Source organism: Lutjanus erythropterus, chromosome 11 (genome assembly GCF_056507025.1).
Source record: "Lutjanus erythropterus isolate fLutEry1 chromosome 11, fLutEry1.hap2, whole genome shotgun sequence".
In the NCBI taxonomy this organism is placed as follows: domain Eukaryota; kingdom Metazoa; phylum Chordata; class Actinopteri; order Lutjaniformes; family Lutjanidae; genus Lutjanus; species Lutjanus erythropterus.
Genome location: NC_139327.1, coordinates 24,488,487 through 24,510,983, shown reverse-complemented (window position 1 = coordinate 24,510,983; position 22,497 = coordinate 24,488,487). Strand labels below are relative to the sequence as shown.

General features: G+C 39.7%; 1 protein-coding gene across 1 annotated transcript; it reads left to right on the top strand.

The window, feature by feature from the left end:
• Positions 1-1,407: 1,407 nt before the first annotated feature.
• On the top strand, positions 1,408-21,771 carry smg6 (SMG6 nonsense mediated mRNA decay factor). The gene is made up of 19 exons (XM_084729780.1): positions 1,408-1,508; positions 2,851-5,251; positions 5,918-6,110; positions 6,386-6,496; positions 6,832-6,938; positions 7,349-7,427; positions 7,679-7,789; positions 8,385-8,600; positions 10,057-10,118; positions 10,838-10,983; positions 11,267-11,380; positions 13,638-13,821; positions 14,483-14,702; positions 15,166-15,345; positions 15,535-15,702; positions 16,373-16,517; positions 17,681-17,943; positions 19,416-19,497; positions 19,594-21,771. Exons 1-19 carry the CDS (start codon positions 1,418-1,420, stop codon positions 19,722-19,724), a joined length of 5,004 nt encoding a protein of 1,667 aa, XP_084585906.1. The 5' UTR covers positions 1,408-1,417; the 3' UTR covers positions 19,725-21,771.
• The last annotated feature ends 726 nt before the right edge of the window (positions 21,772-22,497 follow it).

The following is a 22,497-nucleotide window of genomic DNA, read 5'->3' as shown; positions in this document are numbered from 1 at the left end:
GATCAATCCTGACATCTAGTGGACATTGTGTGCAACTGAGGGTGTGCATGCATGTAGGATATCAGTCTGTTTCTTTATATAATGTGCAGACCTTTAAGCCCCCTTCCCCCAAGCCTCATGTAGGTCAAGGCCTACGTAAGAATTACATAACTATATGCTTTAGAGTGACATTTAGATCTGAAGAATATGTACCACAAAATTAACCACAAGACTAATTAGAAGGGGGTGTTACAATTAAAACATTATCAAATCATATGTCCATGTAGGCATAAAGCGATTTGGTGGAAAGATGCCCTTTGTTTCTGCTCTCAAAGCAGCACAAAATTCATATAATTATTTAAAAACGGAAAATAATATTGAATAAAGAATAACAAGAGCCTGACATAGCAGATAACCAGGAATTACAAAAAGAAGAACAAACAGTCAAATGACCTAAAAGAAAGTGTAGTAGTCATGGTAATAGCAATAAATAGTAAAATCTTCACCATAGGGCTTACTTAAAATAGATATTTTGGGGATGAATGCTGGGTAGTAGAGTGGGTTTATGTAATTGATTGATTATTGGTGGATTAGTGTAGAATGAAGGTAGGACTACACAAGCATGTTGTTTCTTCCTACTACTTTCAGATATGACGTTAATTTTTGTTGCTCATTGAAAGTCAAAGTTAGTAATTTATTGTTTTTTTCTGTTCTTTTCTGCACATGTATTTTTTTTAAATGTTTGAAATAAACAAATTAAAATCAAACTGATAAATTCTAAATTCTGATGTTGCTTACCCAGATAGCTGTTAATGGATTTAAAAAATTAAAGGGGACCATACTTAAAAAATATATTTGTTTCAAACTGTCAACACAGACATGGTGTCAAAAGAAAATATCCAAATGATCACACATACACAAAAGCAATGAAAAAGCAAAAAGCAGAAAATTGCAACAAAAATAACAAAAAACTAACAAAAAAGAGTAGGAATAAGAAATAAAAATGTGAAATGTGACAATAAATTCACTTAAAAATGCCAAAGCTATTACATGCATTATTTGGATTAATGGAAAGAGTTCACTGGCATGTATTGTTCCACTTCTTTCGTAAATAAAAAAATAATTGAGGTCTTTTGTTTGGAAATTTACATTTGTTTATGTGGGGCTAATGTGAGAACTGCAAATTAAAAATGAAAATGCATTAACATCTTTTTCACTAAATCATAGCAACCGAGTGTAACATTTCTGTACAAAAGAGCAAAATCTGGGAGAGTATTCTCAGCTAAACAACATTTTAAGTGTAACTTTATAAGACTAAAAAAATGTGAAAGGGAAAACACTTTATTACCCGACTGCCTTCGGTGAAACGTCACCCGCTGGTTATGTTTGGTCCAGTTGAGCCACCGTACTTGTTGTGTTTGTTTTAGTGAAAGCAAAGATGGCGAACGAACTGGACAGAGTGCGAATCTCAGCTGCGGAACTCCGAGCTGAAGCGTCGAATTCAGTCAATATTGCTGACTGTCAGAAAGGTGAGAGGAAGTTAACTTTTTACTTGGAATGAGCACAGTCGTGAAAAAGTCGATAAATTCAAACGAAGAGGTATCTCAAGTGAGCTGAAAGTACCCTGCGGAGTTGCTAAGTTTGTAACCAGCTAATGTTGTTAGCTAGCTAGCTAACTGCCAGTCCATTCTTTGGTCCCGCGCGGTCCGTTTAAAACGCCCCCTTCAACCATAAAGACACCAGATAATTTAGGTGCGACTGTTGGCACGAATTAACCACGTTTTTTTATTCTTTGTAACACTTGTTATATTTACTCACTTTACAGTAAGTACATGTGTAGGAAGAATTGGTCCACAGTCTTTGAATGTAACGCTAACGTTGAATGATTTTATGACTGATATGCTAGACTCTTGACAGTTAGAAACGTTCGTTAACGTTAATCAACTGACGTCAACTAACCGCTGCAGCTGCATCTTTTCCACCGAAAAGAACAACATATATAAAGTGGTCGAATCAGTGATGTGCGTTTCTCATGATGTGGAAAATATGATCCTAAATGTGAAAATTTTGCAGTAGACCACATACTCACCAAAAGACTTTCTCTTGCTTATATTTATATATATTTTTCATTTATGCTTCTTTATATTTTTGCTATTCACTTTGCTTCTGTAACACTGTAAATTTCCCTGTTATGGGGCTACTAAAGGAGTATCTTATATTGCATTATTTTAGCTGCACACATTCTGCTTTTTCACTGCTGTCTGGCATTTAGCTACTTTAAGGTAGTTTCTGTTTGTAAAACGTTGTGTAGTTAATTTATATAGTGTTTAGTAGATAGCATTAGCTTGGGAATATGCACCCGTCTGTTTCTCTCTTTGGCTCTGATTCTGAACTTGTAAAATACTGAGCCCTCCACTGACTTTGTCCCTACAAGCAGAACTTGAGGGTTTTTTTAATCTCTAAAGGGATAGTTAACCCAAAACTGAAAATTCGGTCATTACCTATTCACCCTCACACCAATTGCAGGTCCGGTTTACTTTTTTAGTCCTCAAAATACTGCTGAAGTTTCACAGGAAAACAGTGTTGCAGAATCTCCTAAACAGTTTATGTGACGAGGTTTCAAACAACCAAAAGATCCAGAAGAAATGTACACTGGAGAAGAATGAGTACCCTCACATATTCAGAACTTTGGCACTGACTTGGTACCAGTATCAGGTCTCATGACATCCCTAGTTGGGGTTATTAAGTCAGGAATACAAGGCATTGTTGAGTTTGTGTTTTTCATGGGATTTATTGAGATCAACAGAATATGTCTTTACTGTGTTGGTGGCACACTTAATTTATTCTTTCTGTATATCTTTCTTTCTACAGAGGAGCAACAGGAGCCTCATGTACACAAGCAGCGGAGGCGTGAGGGAAAGCGCCCTGATCTGCAGCGCTATCAGTCGGCAGCTGGACATGGAAGGCGTCACCGTGACAGTGAGGATGGAGACACTGGACAAAGTGATCCCCTAGTTGCTGATTCATATGAGCACAATCAACCATCACAGAGTGAGAAAAAGGATGTCTCTGAAAAAGTCTTAGAGAGTCATGGATGCACGGATGGAGTAACAGCTACAGACAAAAGGGAAGAGGACAGGATGAGAAGTGACTGTAGCAACAACTGTAAAAGGGGCAGCCAGTCACAGGCTAAAGCCGATCAAGCAAAAAGCTCTGTTGAAAATAACAGAGAACATCAGGAACCTGCTGGAGCTGCTAAGCCAACAAAGAAAGCCCGCAAACCAGACCGAGAATTTTATCAACCTGGGAGCCGTAGGAACATCCAGGGAAAGGACTGTGGAGGTGGAAAAGACCAGGATAAGCCCCCCCCTAGAAAGCAGGAGCAGAAAACTGAGCAAGAATCCCAGTCGAGTGCAGGGGAAAGGGAGGGGAACAATAAAACATCTATACAGAAGCAGGGAGGGAAAAATAAAGAAGCAAAGGGTATACAGGAAGACATAAAGCTGTCTAAATCCAGTGAGACAAACAGGAAGCAAGGAAGCAGAGATGTGGAAAAACCTCCATTACCTTCTGATGCTTCAGTAGAGAAAATTACTAGCAAAGTAGAAAAGCTCAGTGTGAAAGAAAAAGGTAAAGCGGGATGTGAAGAAGAGTTAAGATCCAGGGGAGGAGAAACCACTGACAAGGAAAGGAGAGGCCAAGGGGGAGGGAAAAAAGAGGAGGAAGAAAAGGTTGAGAAGAAGAGGGAAAGGGGAAACCGCAGGCGAAGAGGAGGTGAGAAGGAAAAAGAAAGGAATCAGGATACCAAAAGAGGAGGAGAAGATGAATTGGGTGAAGGAAAGAGCGAATGGGGGAAAGCTGTGAAGGAAAGAGACAAGAGAGCAGCAGAAGCAGATAGGGATAACAAACCAGGTAAGACAGGAGACACCCATCAAAGCAAAGGAAGAGAGAATCGCAGAGAGAGCAGAAGAGGAGACAACAATAACAACCGGTCCAGAGATGCTGAGAAAGATACAAAGACACACAGAAATGTTGACAGGGCTGTAGAAAGAGCTGATAGAAAGCAACCCAATGCAAACATCACAACACCAACCTCAAAACGCTACTCCAAATCAGATATTCGTCGTGCACGGAATCGAACTTACAGCAGTAGCTCAGCCAGCAGCGTGACCAGCCTGGATGGTCCTGGACGACGGATGGATATAGAGGGTACCAAGTGGCCACGCTTCGAGTCAAGGCACAATAACAAAGAGGGGGTCGCCAATAGCGGGGAAGGACGAAGGAGTCATTTACAAAGCTGGACAACCAATGGAGAATCCTCTACCGAGTCACTGGAAGGGAGTGAGATGAGTGACATAGCAGAAGATAGAAGGAGGAGGAGAAAGGGTGGGGAGGAAGAGCTAAGTGCAGAGAGGCAGAGGGAAGAAAGGAACAGGCCAAAGGGAAACAGAGGTGGAGGTCGGGGAATCCTGAGGGTTTCTCTAGAAAAGCAGTCGGGTTCTTCATCACATAGTGGTGCTGCACAACATCGCAAGCAAGGCGTGGTTCCCCGTGGTAGGGGTGGAGGTATCCTGGTACTTCCAGCCCGCACAGACATCTCTAATTCACCTGAAGTCGGACAAAGGCTTCTTTTCGGTGGAATGAGGGGGGGGGCAGCTTCGAGGAGTAGAGGAGGCAGAGGAGGAGGAGTGAGACGACTCTGGGATCCAAATAACCCCGACCAGAAACCAGCTCTTACCAGCACCCAGTCCTCACAGCATTCATCTCTCCAACAGCCTGTATATCTTCAGACAGGCACTGGATATGGACAGCTTCACTTTCTGGACACAGACGATGAGGTAGCAGGCAGTCCTCCAGTCCCGCAGGGCGAGCACTTTCGATCCAAGCAGGCTGCTGCTATGGCCTATTACAAATTCCAAAACTCTGACAACCCCTACTGCTATCCCATGGCCGCCAGCAACCCACATAATTCCAGCACGACCCCAAGCCAGCGTTATCCATACCCATATCATATGGGTCCCTATCAGATGGCTCCCACTAACGGTATGTACCCGGGCCCTGGTGTGGGTCAGTTCTGTGGGAGTTATAGGGGAACAGGTTATCCTCAGCCGGGTGCAGGAGGTGCTTTGACACTTGAAGAGGTGGAACAACAAGCCAGAGGGGAGCTCGGGAGGCTGCTGAGGGCTGCGGATGCACAGGAGCTCCAGCTCAGTAACTTGCTGTCCAGGGACAGAGTGAGTGCTGATGGACTGGATCGTATGGCCCAGCTCAGGTGAGGTTTCAGGAGAAAAGATGTCTGTTAGTGGCATTTCTCTGTGTGTGTGTGCAGGTCCTTTCAACCTTTTAAAAAATTTAAAATCCAATAATAGGAATTTTGGGGCGCCTCGATAGCCCAGTTGGTAGAGCATGCGCCCCATGTACGGAGGTTGTGAGTCCTCTGCAGCGGCTGTGGGTTTGACTCCCGCCCATGTCCCTTTGCTGCAAGTCATTCTCCCACTCTCTCTCCCCATTTCCTGTCATGTCTTCAGCTGTCCTGTCATTAAAGGCATAAAATGCCCAAAAAAATATTAAAAGAAAAAAAAAAGGTCTGAAGTATCATTAGGTCTCGGGAATATATCAGTCTAACTATTGTTTACCTGTTGGTGCCTGAAAAAAATGTGTTTAAACTGAAAATTGAATTGAATTGTGACCTTAAAATCGGAGGTCAAGTTAGATCGTGGATTTGTAGGATTGTGACACCGTTACTTTTAATGGTCTTAAAACGTTTTAAATTTAACTTGTTGAAACTTGCAGAAACCTGTTTATATTTTACTCTTTTGTCTTAGACTACTTGTTTGGCTGTCAATTGCACTTTGGGACTAATTAATAATTAACTCCAGAATTGGGCTAGTTGGCATATTGATAAAGCACTGTCCTGTTATGCCCTTGTGCTTTCTAGAGCTGACCTTTTGGGGGTGTATGAGCAGGTCATCCTGTCAGACATCGAGTTGTCAGACTCTCAGAACGTGGACCAGGCTTTGTGGAAGAACGTCTTTTACCAGGTCATAGAGCGTTTCCGGCAGCTACTCAAAGACCCCAACTATGACAACACCCCTCATATCAGGAACATGCTGCTCACACTGCTTGATGAGGTAAGGAATGTGTGGGGAATTCAGACGAGGCAATGTGTGACAGAATAAGGATGCTTTTGGAAGGGTGGCAGATTGGAGGTGTGTGTCTAGTGTTTATGATCAAATCAGATAACAATCTCTTTGGGTCCTTTACTGGATATACATCTGTGATCTTAAATTGTTAGTTAGTTGTAAAATGCAACAATTGATTCATCATATTTGTCACTCCTTTAAAGAATTTTGAATATGTTTGTTCTTGACTGTAAATTGATGTGAGTATTGTCTGTGCTTTACAGGGAGCTCTATTCTTTGATGCGCTGCTTCAGAAGCTGCAGACAGTGTACCAGTTTAAGTTAGAGGATTACATGGATGGCATGGCTATCAGGGCTCGACCATTACGCAAAACGGTACAGCAATAATCTCTGTGTGTGTGTGCACTTAACATGTGTTCAAAGATTTATTGAATAATAAATCTTAAAACCTCATCGTATATATGCACGTATACAATTAAAATACAACTTCAAGCTTTGAAAATGTTTTTTCAAAGTAATATAGTAGCACACACTTATACCTTGTTAAATTTATTGAGTCAATAGTGAGATTACCATATTACGAGCAATATAGTTGCTGACAGCAATTTAGTTTTGTACTAATTATTAATTTTGTTTTTAAATTATGACTTAACTGAATTTTATATGTGGTAAATTGTTAAATGTTTTTCTTGTATTTATGTCCTTTTCAGGTAAAATATGCACTCATCAGTGCTCAGCGCTGCATGATTTGTCAGGGTGATATAGCACGATACCGGGAACAAGCCAGTGACTCGGCCAACTATGGAAAGGCTCGGAGGTAATACTGTAATTCAAGCTTTCTCTCAGTATAATCAGATTTCTTACACACATTTAAGAGTACGGGATGTGTATTGGCATTAAACTTTTGATGTATGTCAGAAGGCTACAGTGTCAAAATCTGGTAACTTAAGTTCAAGAATGAGTGGTCAGGACTGGCTGTTTGCTGTTGGGCATGTTTATAGCAGTCCCAGACAACAGATTATCTCAGGTTTAAGTCCTGAGTATTTTTGAAAGTTCTTGTAAACCTGTCAGTCTTTTTCCCAAGATGCTACCTGCAAAAAACAAGAACATTTAGTTGCTTCCTAGCTGCACTGACTAGATGGGAACTTCACAGTTTTAGATTAGAAACAGACAAATCCACAGTGTCTCTGATGGTATCTCTTGACTGCACATTTCTATTTTTCTTAGCTGGTACCTGAAAGCCCAGCAGATTGCCCCCAAAAATGGACGACCGTATAACCAGCTGGCCCTGCTCGCTGTCTATACAGTAAGTTATACATAGCTCAAGTAGGGATGGAAAGTTGAGAGTTGGACATTTAGCTAAAAAAGTTCTGTGAAGGCATAATTTGAGCGTCTAAGTCTAGCAACTGTTTTTTCTGACTGATTGAATTTCTCCTGGCATGTTCCAGGGATGATTTAAAAAAAACAACTATATTGTGAGTAATGGTCTGTTGGCATCTACCCCGTGTTTTGTAGAATCCCTCCCTCTCACTCTCTTCTCACCTCTCTCAACTATAGAAGCGGAAACTGGACGCTGTGTATTATTACATGCGCAGCTTGGCAGCTTCCAACCCCATTCTGACTGCAAAGGAAAGCTTGATGAGTCTGTTTGAGGAAGCAAAGCGTAAGGTGAGACACACTTCTATAATTAACCTGTGCCAAATCATTTGATTTATTTTTTTTCTAGAAGCTGTTACATCTGAAGTTCACCTCAGTTCTAATCTATAAGTGACACAGACTTGATTAGGATACACTCATAAAGAATAACTGAAACAGATACTTCAGATTATTTGAAGTGAGTTTGTATGAGGTACTTATCCTTTGTCAATATATTAGCTAGGTGTACCAAAAATGGAGTTAAGCAACAAAATGTATTTTAGCCACTTAAAAAAAGTCCACAGAAAGAAAACTCATATACACTATATTTAGAAAATTTTCACTGATTTATTTTGCCTTCAGACAGCTTTTTCTGACAGAAAACTGCAGTTATATTGGCCAAAATTCCATAGGCGATATCAGTAATTTTACTTCACATATTTCACACTATTGTGAGACTAAAGGGTTTTAAAAGTATTTTATGGTAGTAATTTTGGAACTGGTTCTAAAATTTACCAGGGGCTCAATGCCCATCAGCAGTAGCTGGTCAACTTTAATATTTTCTGGTTATTACGCCAAGACTTCAGGTAGTCCTAGAGCTTTTTGTTTACAGACTTTGTTCTTGTAGGCTGAGCAGCTTGAGCGAAGGAGGAGGCAGGAGAATGAGGGAGGCTCCAGGGGTCCAGCAGTAAGAGGAAGAGGGAGAGGAGAAGATGGAGCACGTGTTGAGATTTGGGTTCGGCCCATCGGACAAGCAGCAACCCCATCATCACAAAGAGGAGGCAGTGAATCCAGCAGAGACTCTGAACAGGATGGAGAGCTGGGCAGTCTCAGCGCTAGTGATGTAAGATCCCTTTCTCTCATACATGGAGTCTCATGTCATATGTCTTTACATGTCTCCACTCAAGGACACTGGTCTATATGTGCACATTTGTACTGGGGTATTTTGATATTTTCAAAACCACTTTAAAGACACTAGAGCCTGCAGACATCACAGATGACCCACATTGTTTAATTTTCCCTCTCTTTTCTGCAATCTTTATTTCCTTTGCTCTCATTTTTGCCTCTCATTCAGTGTGTCATCTATGTTAATGTCTTTTAACTCTCATTTTTCTCCCTCTTTTGTACATTCATTTTTATTCTTTTTATTCAGTGCCATTGAAAAAAGTGACATTGAGGCAGATATAGCAGATAGCTGAAAGATATACTTTCTCCAGCAGGATCTAGGTGTGCCTGTAGTAATGCTGTGTGCGATTAGTTGACTATATGATTAAACGTTGCCGCCCTTGCTAGTCAGCACCAGAAATACTAGTCATTTAAACTATTTATCAATATTTTGTTCATGCACAATGCCGTTTATCTGTTGCCTCTAAGATGTTATGCGGCTGCTGGCAACTAGTTGCTGTCTGATGGGGCCGCAGCCCTTCTTGCTGTACACCGTAAGCGCATATGCCCCAATGGCCCTGGATTTTTATATCAGCGAAGTTGGACAGATGACAGTTTGTGGAAGCAGCAGGGTTTGGCAGTGTTTTAATCTAGAAAATGGGAATAATGATGAATGTAGACTGTGTCAGAATATACTGGTATATAATCATTCAACTGGAGCAACATGTGACCATGTTAAGCACAGACACGGACATTAACGTGCAAGCAGAGCAGCTGCTGCTAGCACTGCTAACATAAGCCACACTGTTTGTCAGGCTTGCAGCTAACGTCAGCAAATTAATAAATTGTGCTCAATTTGAAGTGCTTTCTGAGTGTTTTCTTAGTGTTAGACTAGTCAACTAGTTTAAAACAAATTTTGCATTTAATCAACAGGGAAATTAGTCGCCAGGAACATCCCTAGTCTGGAGATATTTTCCCAGGTGTGTGCGTCCAGTACCTCACAAAAAGGAGCCACTCAGCTTTAGGTGTCTTACTTAAATGTGGGAGGTAGCATTGTGTGATTTCCATTTTATTGTCTTGAATTTTTAACAAATCTATTTTGTGTCTCTCTGATGGGCTCTGCCTTTGTTCACTATTAGTCATTGTATCCCGTTGATAGAAGAATCTGTATGCATATCCTCTTTGCTCTTTCAAACGTCAGTAGCCTTTCAGTCCATTTCCTCTTAGCCCTATTGTTCACATTCCCAGGTGCATTTAAATAGTAACATCAGTTCCAAACCTCTCCTTGTGCTTTGTCACTGGATGAAGACGTGTTTTCTTCTCTGTACTTTAGGGTTTGCGGTTAAATAAACCTGTTCCCCAAAGATTAGTAATACTTTTCTTTTCGTTATTTGTCCTTCTCTTTTTTTCTCCAGCTGAACAAGAGATTCATTCTGAGTTTCCTGCATGCACATGGAAAGCTCTTCACGAAAGTGGGGTGAGTGATGTCTCATGTGTTCTTAAATTCATGGACTTAATGAGAAAATTCTGACCCTGTGTTTCATTAGTAGTTCCACTTCCCTTTGTTCACTTACCCTCAGCCTTTGGTATGACATATGACATATATTTGGTATGACATATATGTCACAGACACCACTTGGAGAGTGGAGGGAAAGTAGGCACTTAACATTGATGCACTCTCAGCTCAAACTACCATGGATCAAATGCCAGTTAGCGTTACACATCTTTTGACAAATCATCAGAAATATCTGAAGAGTCGTGTCAATGAGGCAAAAACATGCACTTCTTAATGAGCTGCATCAGTTTCTGATTTGGAAATGGCTGTGATCAGTATCATGATTATCATAACTAATATTGCCACAGATTTATGATATCTTGAAAAACAGCATTTTTTTCAAGCCTGAAATGTTGATTAATATTAATTATATACATATTTTTTACACCAAATAATCACTGCAAGGCATTGTGGGTTATATATACCTGTATAGTGACCATTGTTGACTCGCTCCCTCAACCCTCTGATGGTCCATTTCGTCAAGTTCACTTCAGTTTTTCACACAAATGGAACAGCACTTGTGATGGCAGCGGGATTCTTCCAAGGGGAAGTGAACAACAGCATGTTGAACTATTAATGAAAGGCAGCCTTTGTGTCTGATTTTCTTTCTTTTTATGAATGTGCGTGTCTTGCCTACACAGCATGGAGTCCTTCCCTGGAGTGGCAAGCCGTGTTCTGCAGGAGTTCAGGACACTGTTGCAGCATGGCCCTTCCCTACTGGGCAGCACGCACATGCTGCAGATCATCACCATCAACATGTTCACCATACACAATGCCCACAGCCGAGGTAACGCTAATACACACTTAAAATAAACAACTTATTTTATTTATTTTCATGCAGGTGATTAGCATATTTTGTTTGTTTCGTAAAATGTAAAACACCATTTAGGAAACATGTTAAGATTGGCATCTTTGAACTTGGCCATTGCAGAGTTAATACTGGCTCTTTGACTTACTTCAATCTTCTTACAGGCGATTTCTTCATATTTGAACTTGAACAAGTCAGTAGAAATATTGATATAAAGAGTGCTTAGGAAGTACTGCCTCACCTTCTTTTCTGTGTTTTTCAGGTGAAGAAGGAGATGTACGGTCAGTTTTACATGAGCAAAGCACTGCCCTGGGTCTTGGCATGTTTGCGCTACTGGTGCAGCGCTGCACAGAGCTGCTCAGAGAGACTCCTGCAGGTACTCGCCCACACATACACAGTTAGCTCCACAAGTAGTCATTCAGTTGAAGTATTCAATCAGCAGCATTATCAAAGGTGTGGCACTACAGTCATATCTATTTCAAGTACTTTGAAATTAACAACATTAATCAACATTACTGTTTGGGTGTTTTCAGATCAAATCAGACATATCAAATGAACAGTTAAAAGACAAGAATTAAACTACATTTTCATAGCACATCAGTTGAGAATTATTTATGGAGCTTCATAGCCTCCTCACATTTTATTAGGGTACACGGTATTAGGTGGTATTTGTGTTAAACCTATGTAAAATGGCTCAACTACATTGTACTTAATCCTCTCACAACATAGGCGGAGCTAATCATCATAGCAGCACTATTCCCACAGATGGGAAACAACACACGACCAAACAGTAGCTCCACTTTGGTCTTGAGAAGATGCAGCCTTTATTCACTGACAAACTCAAAACTAGACTATAATTTTGCAGTGTGGTCTCTGTACATGTTCTGTCAGAATGACAACTTCACTCCTCACCTTTCCCTCTGCTCAGTGCGCATTCACGGGTAACTGTCGCTGTAGTAAGTAATTACTCTGCCCCTCATACTCCGTGATGCTCACTGAAGTTACACACTCACGACAAAACGCTACTCCAACCAGTCGGTAGTCTGCAGTGTTTGTTAGCTTACCTTAATCATCTTGATGGAATCCAAAATAATCCAAAACAGGTGTAGAGACATTTTTATTCTTTTTAACTAATTGCTCCTGTAACTTTATCCACAAGACGGCATGTTTCCTCTTCTTATTAAAGGCATGTTTGTCTGCTCAGCTATGCTGCCACACAGAGCCTGATCACTAGTGGTGTAAGCTGCATACTACAATACAGCACCTCAGTATCAACTTAATAGAAAGATGAGTGTCTGCATTCATGACAGTATTGAAAATCACACCACCTGGATTTCTTGATACCCATACCTCCTAAGCCTAATGGAGCTAATTAGCAAACAGTGTCTTTGAACATGTTGTCAGCTCTGGCTTCCTAGTGTTATCTACTGCTTTTCAATAGAAAATAAATTATTTTTCAGATATGTGGCTGAACAGTAGTGACAAATTTCTTTTTTTTTTTCAGCAGTAAAATACTGCCAAAAATATTAAATCTGGTATCTTGTTTTTATATCATTTTAAAAGTAATCGGCACATCAAAATAACCTTTACTGCAGGTATTGGGCCAGTGGACCAAAAACATAAAAGAAGGTCTACACATTGTAGCTCCCTTTAATGCAATTTAGTGGTACATCCCCAAGTGACTTTTAAAACTAATACTCCTCTTCAGACTTATGCTGCATCTGAAATCACATACTACAAACTACATAGCCGAAGTGTGTGTGTGTGTAAATAAACAGTAGTGTACATGTTTTTGGATGCACTGCTGCCAGTTGCCAGTTGAAGAAGTGTAACTGTGGTGGTCTGTGCCAACGACAAACTAATTGAAAAAATATATTACACGTAGCAAAGTAAAACTTCACTTCCATTGAAATTGAAGATTTTTTGACATTACACCAGAACTGCCTTTTTCTATTATGTTGTTATTCCTGAATTGCATTGTGCCATATTTGTGCCAACGTAGTGTCCAGGGTTGGCATACTGTAATATTTTTCTGGAAATAGGATGCAACTTGCGTGTTTCATACTCAGACTTTGGACATAGTACAAAATTTCACATACTGACTTAGCTTAGTAAATAGCATGTTGGTATGGAATTTTGAAAGCAGCTTTTAAATACACAAGCTCTGGTCTCATGATGATGTCAGTATAAGATAATACTCACAGATAACAATACATGATATTACATCCACATACATGTTTTAAAAATTATATAAACATATGGATGAGAACTTCAAAGCACATAAGAATAACATCAGATTGCTGGCCATCATAACATCTCTATGGCTAGGTGCCTCAATGTTCTAAATAGGATGTCCATACACTATTATGATGCAAGAGTTTACAATATACATCCCATCAGTATTCACAAAGGATTGGAACGTGTACATCTGGGAAAAGCAAACAATCATGAATTGCATCATATTTCGAATTGCATCATATTTCAAAAACAATAAAATTAATTAACCCAGACACCCAAAGGACACCTCATAATAATCTGATTTAGGACATCATCCTATTTTCCACATAATGGGAGTTTGAGATGTTTTTGTTTGACTATCGAGTGTTGTGTTTTTGAAAACTTCTCTCTTTCAGATCCAATCCCCATGGCAGATGGAGAGGAGGAGGAGGAGGAGGGTAAAGGGGAGGAGCTGGAGGGTATGGTGAGGGTCTCTGCCTTCCCATTGGACCTCAGAGAACTTCTACCAAGCATCAAGGTCTGGTCTGACTGGATGTTGGGACACCCAGACCAGTGGAACCCACCACCATGCAGTATAGAGTGAGTACTTTAAACCTGTAATAACTGGTGTTTTTGACCAGTTTGGGGCAGTGGTAACAAGTTATGAATGCAATATTTACATATCATCATTTTTTTAAGTTGATATGGGGAACATGCTAGACAATGATTAGTTATTCGTACATCCAGCAGTTGTGGGGCAGCATTATTATTAATTTGGAGTTGTGTTTCTCTCTACTTGATTAATGTAAGTCCATTATTCACACTCTTTTAGCTCCACTTTGTTCACCAGCTAGTTGCTAACTGTTTCTGGCTGCTTTTTGGTGTGGTTCTTTTGAGCTTTCATACTGAAAACAGCTGGTGCTTTGGCTAAAAAAAGATGCCATGAGAGCAGTGACCATGAACCAAAACAGTGAAGCTGAGGGTCAGACAGCTAAACACGAGCTCTTTAAAGCTCTGGTGCAAGGGACAATTTTTTGTAGGTTTATGACCATAAGCAACACATTACATATCAATGCTTTGATAAAAATAACATATTGGTTATAAAACCTTTAGTTATTACTTCAGAGTAATCTCTACTAGTACTTTACTGGTAGTAGTGCTACTACCATTACCACTACTACACAAATGAAACACACCATAGTAGTACTTCTTTAAGATACTCATTCCTCACTATCACTTGTGGTTTTTCCTCCCTATCAAGTGGCTGCCCTGATGTTTGGCAGTGCTTGGCTGACCTGTGTAACGTGCTGGCCCGTGTTGACCACGGGGAAGTGCCACTGTACAAAGTTGACACTGACGAAAGCGAGGGAGATGAGGAGTTAACTGTGCTGCAGTTGAAGGAGGACAGGCTACTCGCTGGCTTTGTACCACTACTGGCTGCACCCCAGGAGCCCTGCTACACAGACAGACACACTGACATGGTGAGTGCAAAGGGAAATATTTCACGATAGGAAAGAAAAAAAATAGATGAATGGATGATATTAGTATTTATGTTGTGATTAAGAACCAGTCAGTTCAAATGTAAACTATTTAAGGACCTTTAAGGCTTAATATTGATAAAATTTAAGAAAAGAACTGCAAGATTAAAGACAATGCTTCAGCAACATGTTTTCATGTTTCAATTTTTATTCGTTTTTTGAGTCAACTTACAAAGAAGTAGAACCTGGTTGGCCCTCTTGTGTGCCTTTGAAGTGCTGACTTACTCATACAGTTAGAACCTTATAGAACCAAGTTGGAGTTTTACTTTGCAGAAATACCATTTTTGTTTTCCCAATAAAAGGCTCAAAAACTTATACTTCCAAGAGGATGATTTGTAGCTGGATTTTACATGTAACCCTAACCATCCTGTTCACATGCTCACATATCTTCATCCTCTCTCCTCAGGCAATAGCTGCAGATTGTAAGAGAGTCACAGTGCTTAAGTACTTTCTGGAGGCTTTGTGTGGACAGGAGGAGCCTCTGTTGGCCTTCAAGGGAGGCAAATATGTCTCTGTGGCAACTTCTGCTCCATCTAACCTTTCAGTGGATATAAGGAGCAGGCAGGATTCTCTAACAGAGAAAGAGGTGACTGTCTTTTGCCTTTTTTCCCTGTAATAACCTGTTCTCTTTATTTAGCTACCCCTTTTTTCTCTTATTGCACTCCTTTCTTTCAAAATTTGACCTACACAAATGTATGTAAATGCTAAAATTAAAGGAAGCAGTGAAAGCCATGTTGCTGAAAGTGTCTTATCCATATCTGTGTATGTTTGGCAGGCTGATGATGTCATAGTCGAAGCAGAGTCCTCTTTCTCTGCATCAGAAGGAGAGGAGGATGGCGAGGAAGAGGGTGACAGTGAGAATGACATCAGACAGCTAAAGGCCCGGCGCCACGTCCTCGCCAACAAACTGGCACAGCAACAGAAGCGCAGGGATAAAATTCAGGTAAAACTGCTTTATTAACAATAAGTATTCAAATTGGGAAATAAATTGTCATGGGCATTTGTTGTTTAAAGCTGGAACTATTAAATGTCAGACATACAGACAACTAAAATGGCCTGTTCAGTTGCTAATGGATTTTACTGAATGTCAGTTTTATAATAACACCAGTGTGTTACTATAAAATTGCATTAACCAACAATTACACCTTCCATTGTTAGGAAAATCCCTATGGGCTAGTGTAGAAATGTTCAGCTGGCAAAAGCATTTCAGATGATGTTGAAAGAATTTAAATTGGTTTCTTTCTGGTCATGCGTGTGTCATAGTAAGTATCATTTGTGTAGGGCAGGTGTATACAGTTATACCAGGGTTTCTGCATGTCCTTAAAACTTCTAAAATCCAGTAATCTGTATTTTAGCCCTTAAAATGTCCTCAGCAAGATTTTGAGAGGTTTTAAAAATCGATTGAATTATGAAGTTAACCTTACTTTTGTAAAGTTTTATTAACTTTTGGGGAAAAATTGTATTCATCACACTGTGACAACTACAAAACAAAGCAGATGTTGACCCTATAACCACTAAAGCAAACTGTGCATGTACTAATTTGTGAACTAGGTCTTAAATTGTATTCATAATGGTATTTGAAAGTTCTTAAAAACTGTGTGTTTGTATTCCAGGAGGTGCTACAGACAGGCGGGCAGTTAGAGCTCGAAGTGAGGCCTCTCTTTTTGGTTCCAGATACTAATGGATTCATTGATCACTTGGGAGGGCTGAAGAAACTCCTTCAGTGTGGAACATACATAATAGTTGTGCCACTCATCGGTAAGACTGAAAGCCAAACAAAAAAAAGAGGAAAGTAATTAAAGGATGAGTACACTCTCTAGTGGTGCTGTGACTAGGCTTACTGCCTAGTAATAGCCATCACCGGTGTTACACAATGTTCAAGCATACACGATTACATTACTTCCCACCGTCCCCACCCTCTGAGTGTGGTATCAGTACTTAGCTGGACGATGGACGTCACTCTACAGTTATAAACTCTTGATATTCTTTGGCTGTTCCACAGCACACAGTATCTATCTAGATATACACCTTTTCTCTAAATTACATACCATTAGGTTGGGTGATGTAGACAAAATGAAATACCACAGTATTCTTGGCCAAATATCTGAATATCAATATTGTAGTGATCACCATTGCTGCTTTAACAAAATATTAGCACAATGGGATTTTTTGATAAATAATCATCAGCAATTCTGAATATAAAGTGGGTAAGGTTGATAATAGCTCAGTCTTGTAAGTTCAGAAAATTACATCACTTTACTCTAATTCAGCCTTTAAAACCTGGAAAGACAACACTTATGCCATATTAGAATATAATGGCATCCAGAATGTAAGACGATATCTCGTCCCATCTCATGATATCAATATAATGTCAATTTATTGCTCAGCCCTACAGGCTGACATACAGGTGAGTTTTCTGTTGTTCAATACAATTACAATGAAACCGTTAGCTTGTGGTCAAAACTAAGGATAACTTGGCTTAAACCAAGCTAACCTTGGCAAGGAGCTAACGTTACAACTGACATGTACTTAATGTTAGCATTACTTTACATTTTATCTGTGGATTTCAGCTACAGTTGTTTGGGGCAGTCTGGGTGGATGTTTGATACATCTGACAAACTCGATACTTAATGAACCAGCTCTCCAAGCATTCGTTTTGATCAAAGTAAGGGGAAGATCTGAAGATCTAATAATAAAGATCAAAGTTAGCGCTCTACAGAGGTCTACACAGTGTCATAGACGAATAATTTCTTGGAAAATGTCTGGTGCAATCAGTAACACTGATATTGTCATGTGTTTATTAACCAGTGAGAAAAAATGATAAGAAAGCCCCATGTGTCTGCCGTTTAGTAAAGAAACAGGAATCTCTGTCATGTATAGTTGTTTATTTATATTGATGTGATGTGTGTTCTCTCTCTCAGTGATTACAGAGTTGGATGGCTTGGCTAAAGGCCAGGACAACCTTGGTGGAGGAGTGGGGTTAGGAGGGCGCAGCACTGGCAATCGTGGCAACTACAATGTTAGTGCAGCCCATGTGCGGGCCGTGCAGGAGAAGGCTCGGCTGGCAGTGGCTTTCCTAGAGAAAGGTTTTGAAGCCAGGGAACCGTGCCTCAGAGCCCTGACAAGCAGAGGAAATCAGCTTGAGTCTATTGCCTTCCGCAGTGAAGACACCTCTGGACAGCAGGTGAGATGTTTAATATTATTTTGTTTTATTACTTTTTGGTAATTTTACTGGAAAGCAGTGGTTTTCTGCTGATGAAACATTGCTATATACCTTATATTCCAAAGAAGTTGGGATGTTTTGTTAAACATTAAGTAAAAACAGAATGTAAGGTTTTGCAAAGCCTATTTGACTTGTATTCAATTGAATGCAGTACAAAGATAGCTATTTGATGTTCAAACTGTTCAAATGTTATAGTTTTTTCTAATTATACACCAATTCTGAATTTGATGCCTGCAACACGTTCCAAAGAAGGTAGGACTGCAGTAAAAAAAGAGTGGGAAAAGTTGAGGAATGCTAAAAAAAAACTGGAGGTAACCAGGTTAATTGGTAACGTGTGACAGTATCATGAGACTCAAAAGGCTCAGTCATTCATAAGTAAGGATGAGGCGAGGTTCACCACTTTGAGAAAAACTTTAAGAGTGATTTTCAACTCGCAGTTGCAAAGAATTTGGGGATTTCACCATGTACAATTCATAATATCATTAAAGGATACAAATCATTCAGAGAAACCTGTGCACATAGCAGGCAAGGTCAAAAAACAATATTGCATTCTTTTGACCTTTGACCCCCCAGGCTGCACTGTTGACATAATTATATAATTATAATTATATAAAGGACATTATTAGATGGACTGGGGAACACTTTGAAAACTGTTGTCAGTAAACAGTTTATTGCTGCATCTACTAATGCAAGTTAAGATTCTACCATGCAAAGAGAAAGACTGAAACACTGCCGACTTCTCTGAACCATGAACCATCCACATTGTTAGCAGCTCTAACCTCAAAAGCCAGCATGTGTGATGATATGGAGGTGTGTTAGTGTCCATGGCATCATGGGTAGCATCAGCATTAACGCTGAAAGATACATACAGATTTTGGAGCAACATACACTGCAAACCAGTCTTTTTCAGAGGTCTCTGCTTATTTCAGCAAGACAATGCCAAGACAGATTCTGCATGTGTTACAGTAGCATGGGTTTGTGATAAAAGAGTTCAGGTAACTACACTGACCTACCTGCGGCCCAGAACTGTGCATTATGAAGCACAAAAGACTTGTGAGCAACTGAAGTCATATATCAAGCAGGAATGGAAAAGAATTTCACTTTCAAAACTTCAAAAATTTGTGTCTTCAGTTCCCAAGCGCTTACTGAGTATTGTTACCATGTTCCTGTGCCAACTCCTTTGGAACATGTTGCAGGTATCACATTCAGAATAAATGTATATTTACAAAAAACAAAGTTAATCTGTTTGAACATTAAATACTTTGTCTTTGTGCTGTATTCAATTGAATTTAGTTCAGAAAGTATTTTCAAAGCATTGCTCCCTGTTTTTATTTGTTTTTTACGCCATGTTCCAACTTTTTGGGAATTGGAGTTGTACTTACATCTGATGTTTGTAATGTTTTTCAGTGACTTAGTTTTCTGTTTTTCCACAGGGTAACAATGATGATGTAATTTTGTCCTGCTGTCTCCATTACTGCAAAGACAAGGCAAAAGATTTCATGCCTGATCAGAGAAGTATGTAGCATTAACTCTTGGTGTTCATTTGTCCTCATACACATGGAAACACTTACAAATTCTTACTACTCTTTGGCTTTTCCTCCACGCACACAGATGGGACAGTGAGGCTCCAAAGGGAGGTGGTACTCCTTACAGATGACCGCAACCTGCGCGTCAAAGCTTTGACCCGCAATGTCCCGGTCCGAGACATCCCCGCTTTCCTCAGCTGGGCCAAAGTGGGCTGAGAACCAGGCTAAGCTGGAATCAAAAGGAACCCAACTGCTGAAGCCTGCTTGCCACTCAGCCAAGGAGAGAAGACACACTTAAAGCAGAGGAAGAAGAGGAGGAGATAACAGGGGAGAGGAAATGATTGAGAAAGCAAAGAACCACTTCTTATGAAATACAAGCAAATGTAGTGAGAGCAGGGTGGTTTCAATGAGCTTTTTCCCCCTTGTGATGAAGTGTGTGTGTGTATGTATGTGTGAAGATCAGCGAGCTTCCCCAGACAGACAAGGGAGACTTAATAAGTCTCAGGAAGGCTGGAGTGGAAGGGAGAAACTAAGGAGTGATTTGATTTGGAAGTCGTCTGGTCCGGCCTCAAGCCTCTGCTCCTAGTTAGTGAGTGTACTCTGCAAGCAGTATTAAAATTTGAGGCTAATGATAGAATGAGGCAGAGGGAGGGAGGGAGAGTGTTAATGGTCGTTTAATTGATTAAAGACAGCAGTAATGAAGGTCATAACTGGCACTTCCACACTCATCTGAGGGCCCAGTCATATTTGACTGCTTTGGCCTCAACAGCAGAGCTGAGTGGAAGCTAGACGCCGGAGAGAAGCACAGCTGGAGGGTCTTTGTCAGGACAGTGAAAAGTGGCCGATTGTAGTGGCGGTTAATTAATGCAACCTCAACACCTTCATGCAGGTATGGTATTTCCTGCTAACCCAGGAAGTGCCCGATGCCTGTTTGGTAATTTGGGTTGTTCCTCCAGCTTGATGCTAACATTGAGGTTATTGTAAGAAAATGTTTTTAAAGTCAACAAAAAACATTAATTATTATTTATGTTTTTGTTGTTTTTACTTGTTTTTCCAGCTCATTTGTAAAAAGTTTTGTTTCCTTCTTGGAGGCAATTTCTCCATTTTGTTGACTGATAATAGGCACCTGCAAAGCCCCCCCAAACAAACCAACCAACCAGCAAACAAACAAAAAAAAATGTGTGAAACATCCGTTTTTGTTTTTTGTTTTTTTTTTAATCGGATCTGGGAGAAAATTATTAATCTCTGTTTTGGAGCAGTGTGACATTTAATATATCAAGACTACTCAGTTGGTTTGTGGTGAGTTTTTTCAGTTCCACTTCTGCTATAATTCTGGATTTTTTTTTCCTTTGAGTGAAATTCCACCCATTTATCTCTTTAAATATGGAACAGATCTTCAAATAGTGTTTAAGTGCTACCACGAGGTTAAGATTGTTTGGTCCTTGACAATGACTTTGCAGATACTTTATTATCACGTACCATTGCTGACTATTTCACCTCATTTTGTATTCATCTTTACATATTTTCACAATTTCATATCAGTCTTTTTGTTCTTTTCAGTTCATACCACCACTGCAGTTTACTTTTTCTTAAAATGTTTTTAATCACCAATGGCCATTTCCTCTTCAGAGTGCGATTGTTTTTTTTTTTCCAAGGTCACATATCCACTTCAGTTATCTACTCAGCTGAAACAAAATGCATGAGGTGTACCACCATATATTAAAGCCTGCAAAAACAACACCTCGCTGACACATCATCAACAAACATTGAACACAAAGGAAGAATTTGTGTGTGCGTTTTTGCTTGCTCTACATTGCTATGGGAGATTCTGAGTTATTTCAGTGTTTGTCTGTGTGCGCTTGAGACTGTCTGGATGCTCAAAATAGATGTAATCTACACCTGTGTCCTCTGTTACATCATACATGATTCATCAGTCACTAATCACAGTTTGTGATATGGATTTAAAATAATACTGTATGTGTTAAGTGGCTAACTTGCTTTGTGTTTGTCCTGTAGCTTTACAGCTAAGCTTATACAGCTTCCATCAGCATTTGATGTTTTGTATTTATGTGAACAGTCTGACAGGTTTAATCATTTTTTCAGCTTCTCTGTTCTGGTGCAACTGTAGTGCTTAGTACAACCAGCTGTTTTGTGGCACTGCTGCAGTGTTGTAGTGTTGGAGCAAATGTAGTAAATATATAATCACTTTAACACAATCACTTCCATCATTAAAACTGTTTTGAAGCCATTGTTTTTAATCTCATCACTGTGTAAATGAAGAATATGCTATTGTAAGAATAGACCTTTTTCACAGACATTTTGATTTGTCATAACAGGAAAGACACAGTGGTTACTAATATTAACAATTCCTGAAGAGTTCCAGTATTCACAATACCAGCACCCTGAATCTGAAGCCGCTAAATGTAATTCAGCCATGATTTTTTTATTATTATTATTTACACCTGTACTTTCTTCTGTGATTTGTCAAATTTACTTGATCTTGAAGTAGCAATAAACAGAGGCAGATCAACAAAACTTTCCATTTTTGCTACTTTTTGGAATCAGTGGAATAGGACTGGACAAGACATCAATATTATATCAATATAGTGAACTGAGACTAGATATTGTCATCTCATTGTATTATTTTTTTGTGAAAGTAACACTAGTCCTCCCTGCAGTATTGTTTCAACAATGATAAATCAAGTCTGTTTATTTTTTTTGTATAGTACCAAATCATAACAGAAGTTATCGCACAGCACTTTTTCATGGAGAGGAGGTCTAGACTGAACTCTTTATAATATTATTTACTGAGACACAATAGTTCCCACCAACAGCAAGCACAAAATCGGCCATGGCGAGGACAAAACCTCCTGTTAACAGGCAGAAACCTTGAGGGGATCCAGTCTCTTAAAATATTAATGATTAAGTATTTGGTCGAAAATGTTATGAAATTTGATTTTAATAGATCAGCTCGACACTGGATACGTGA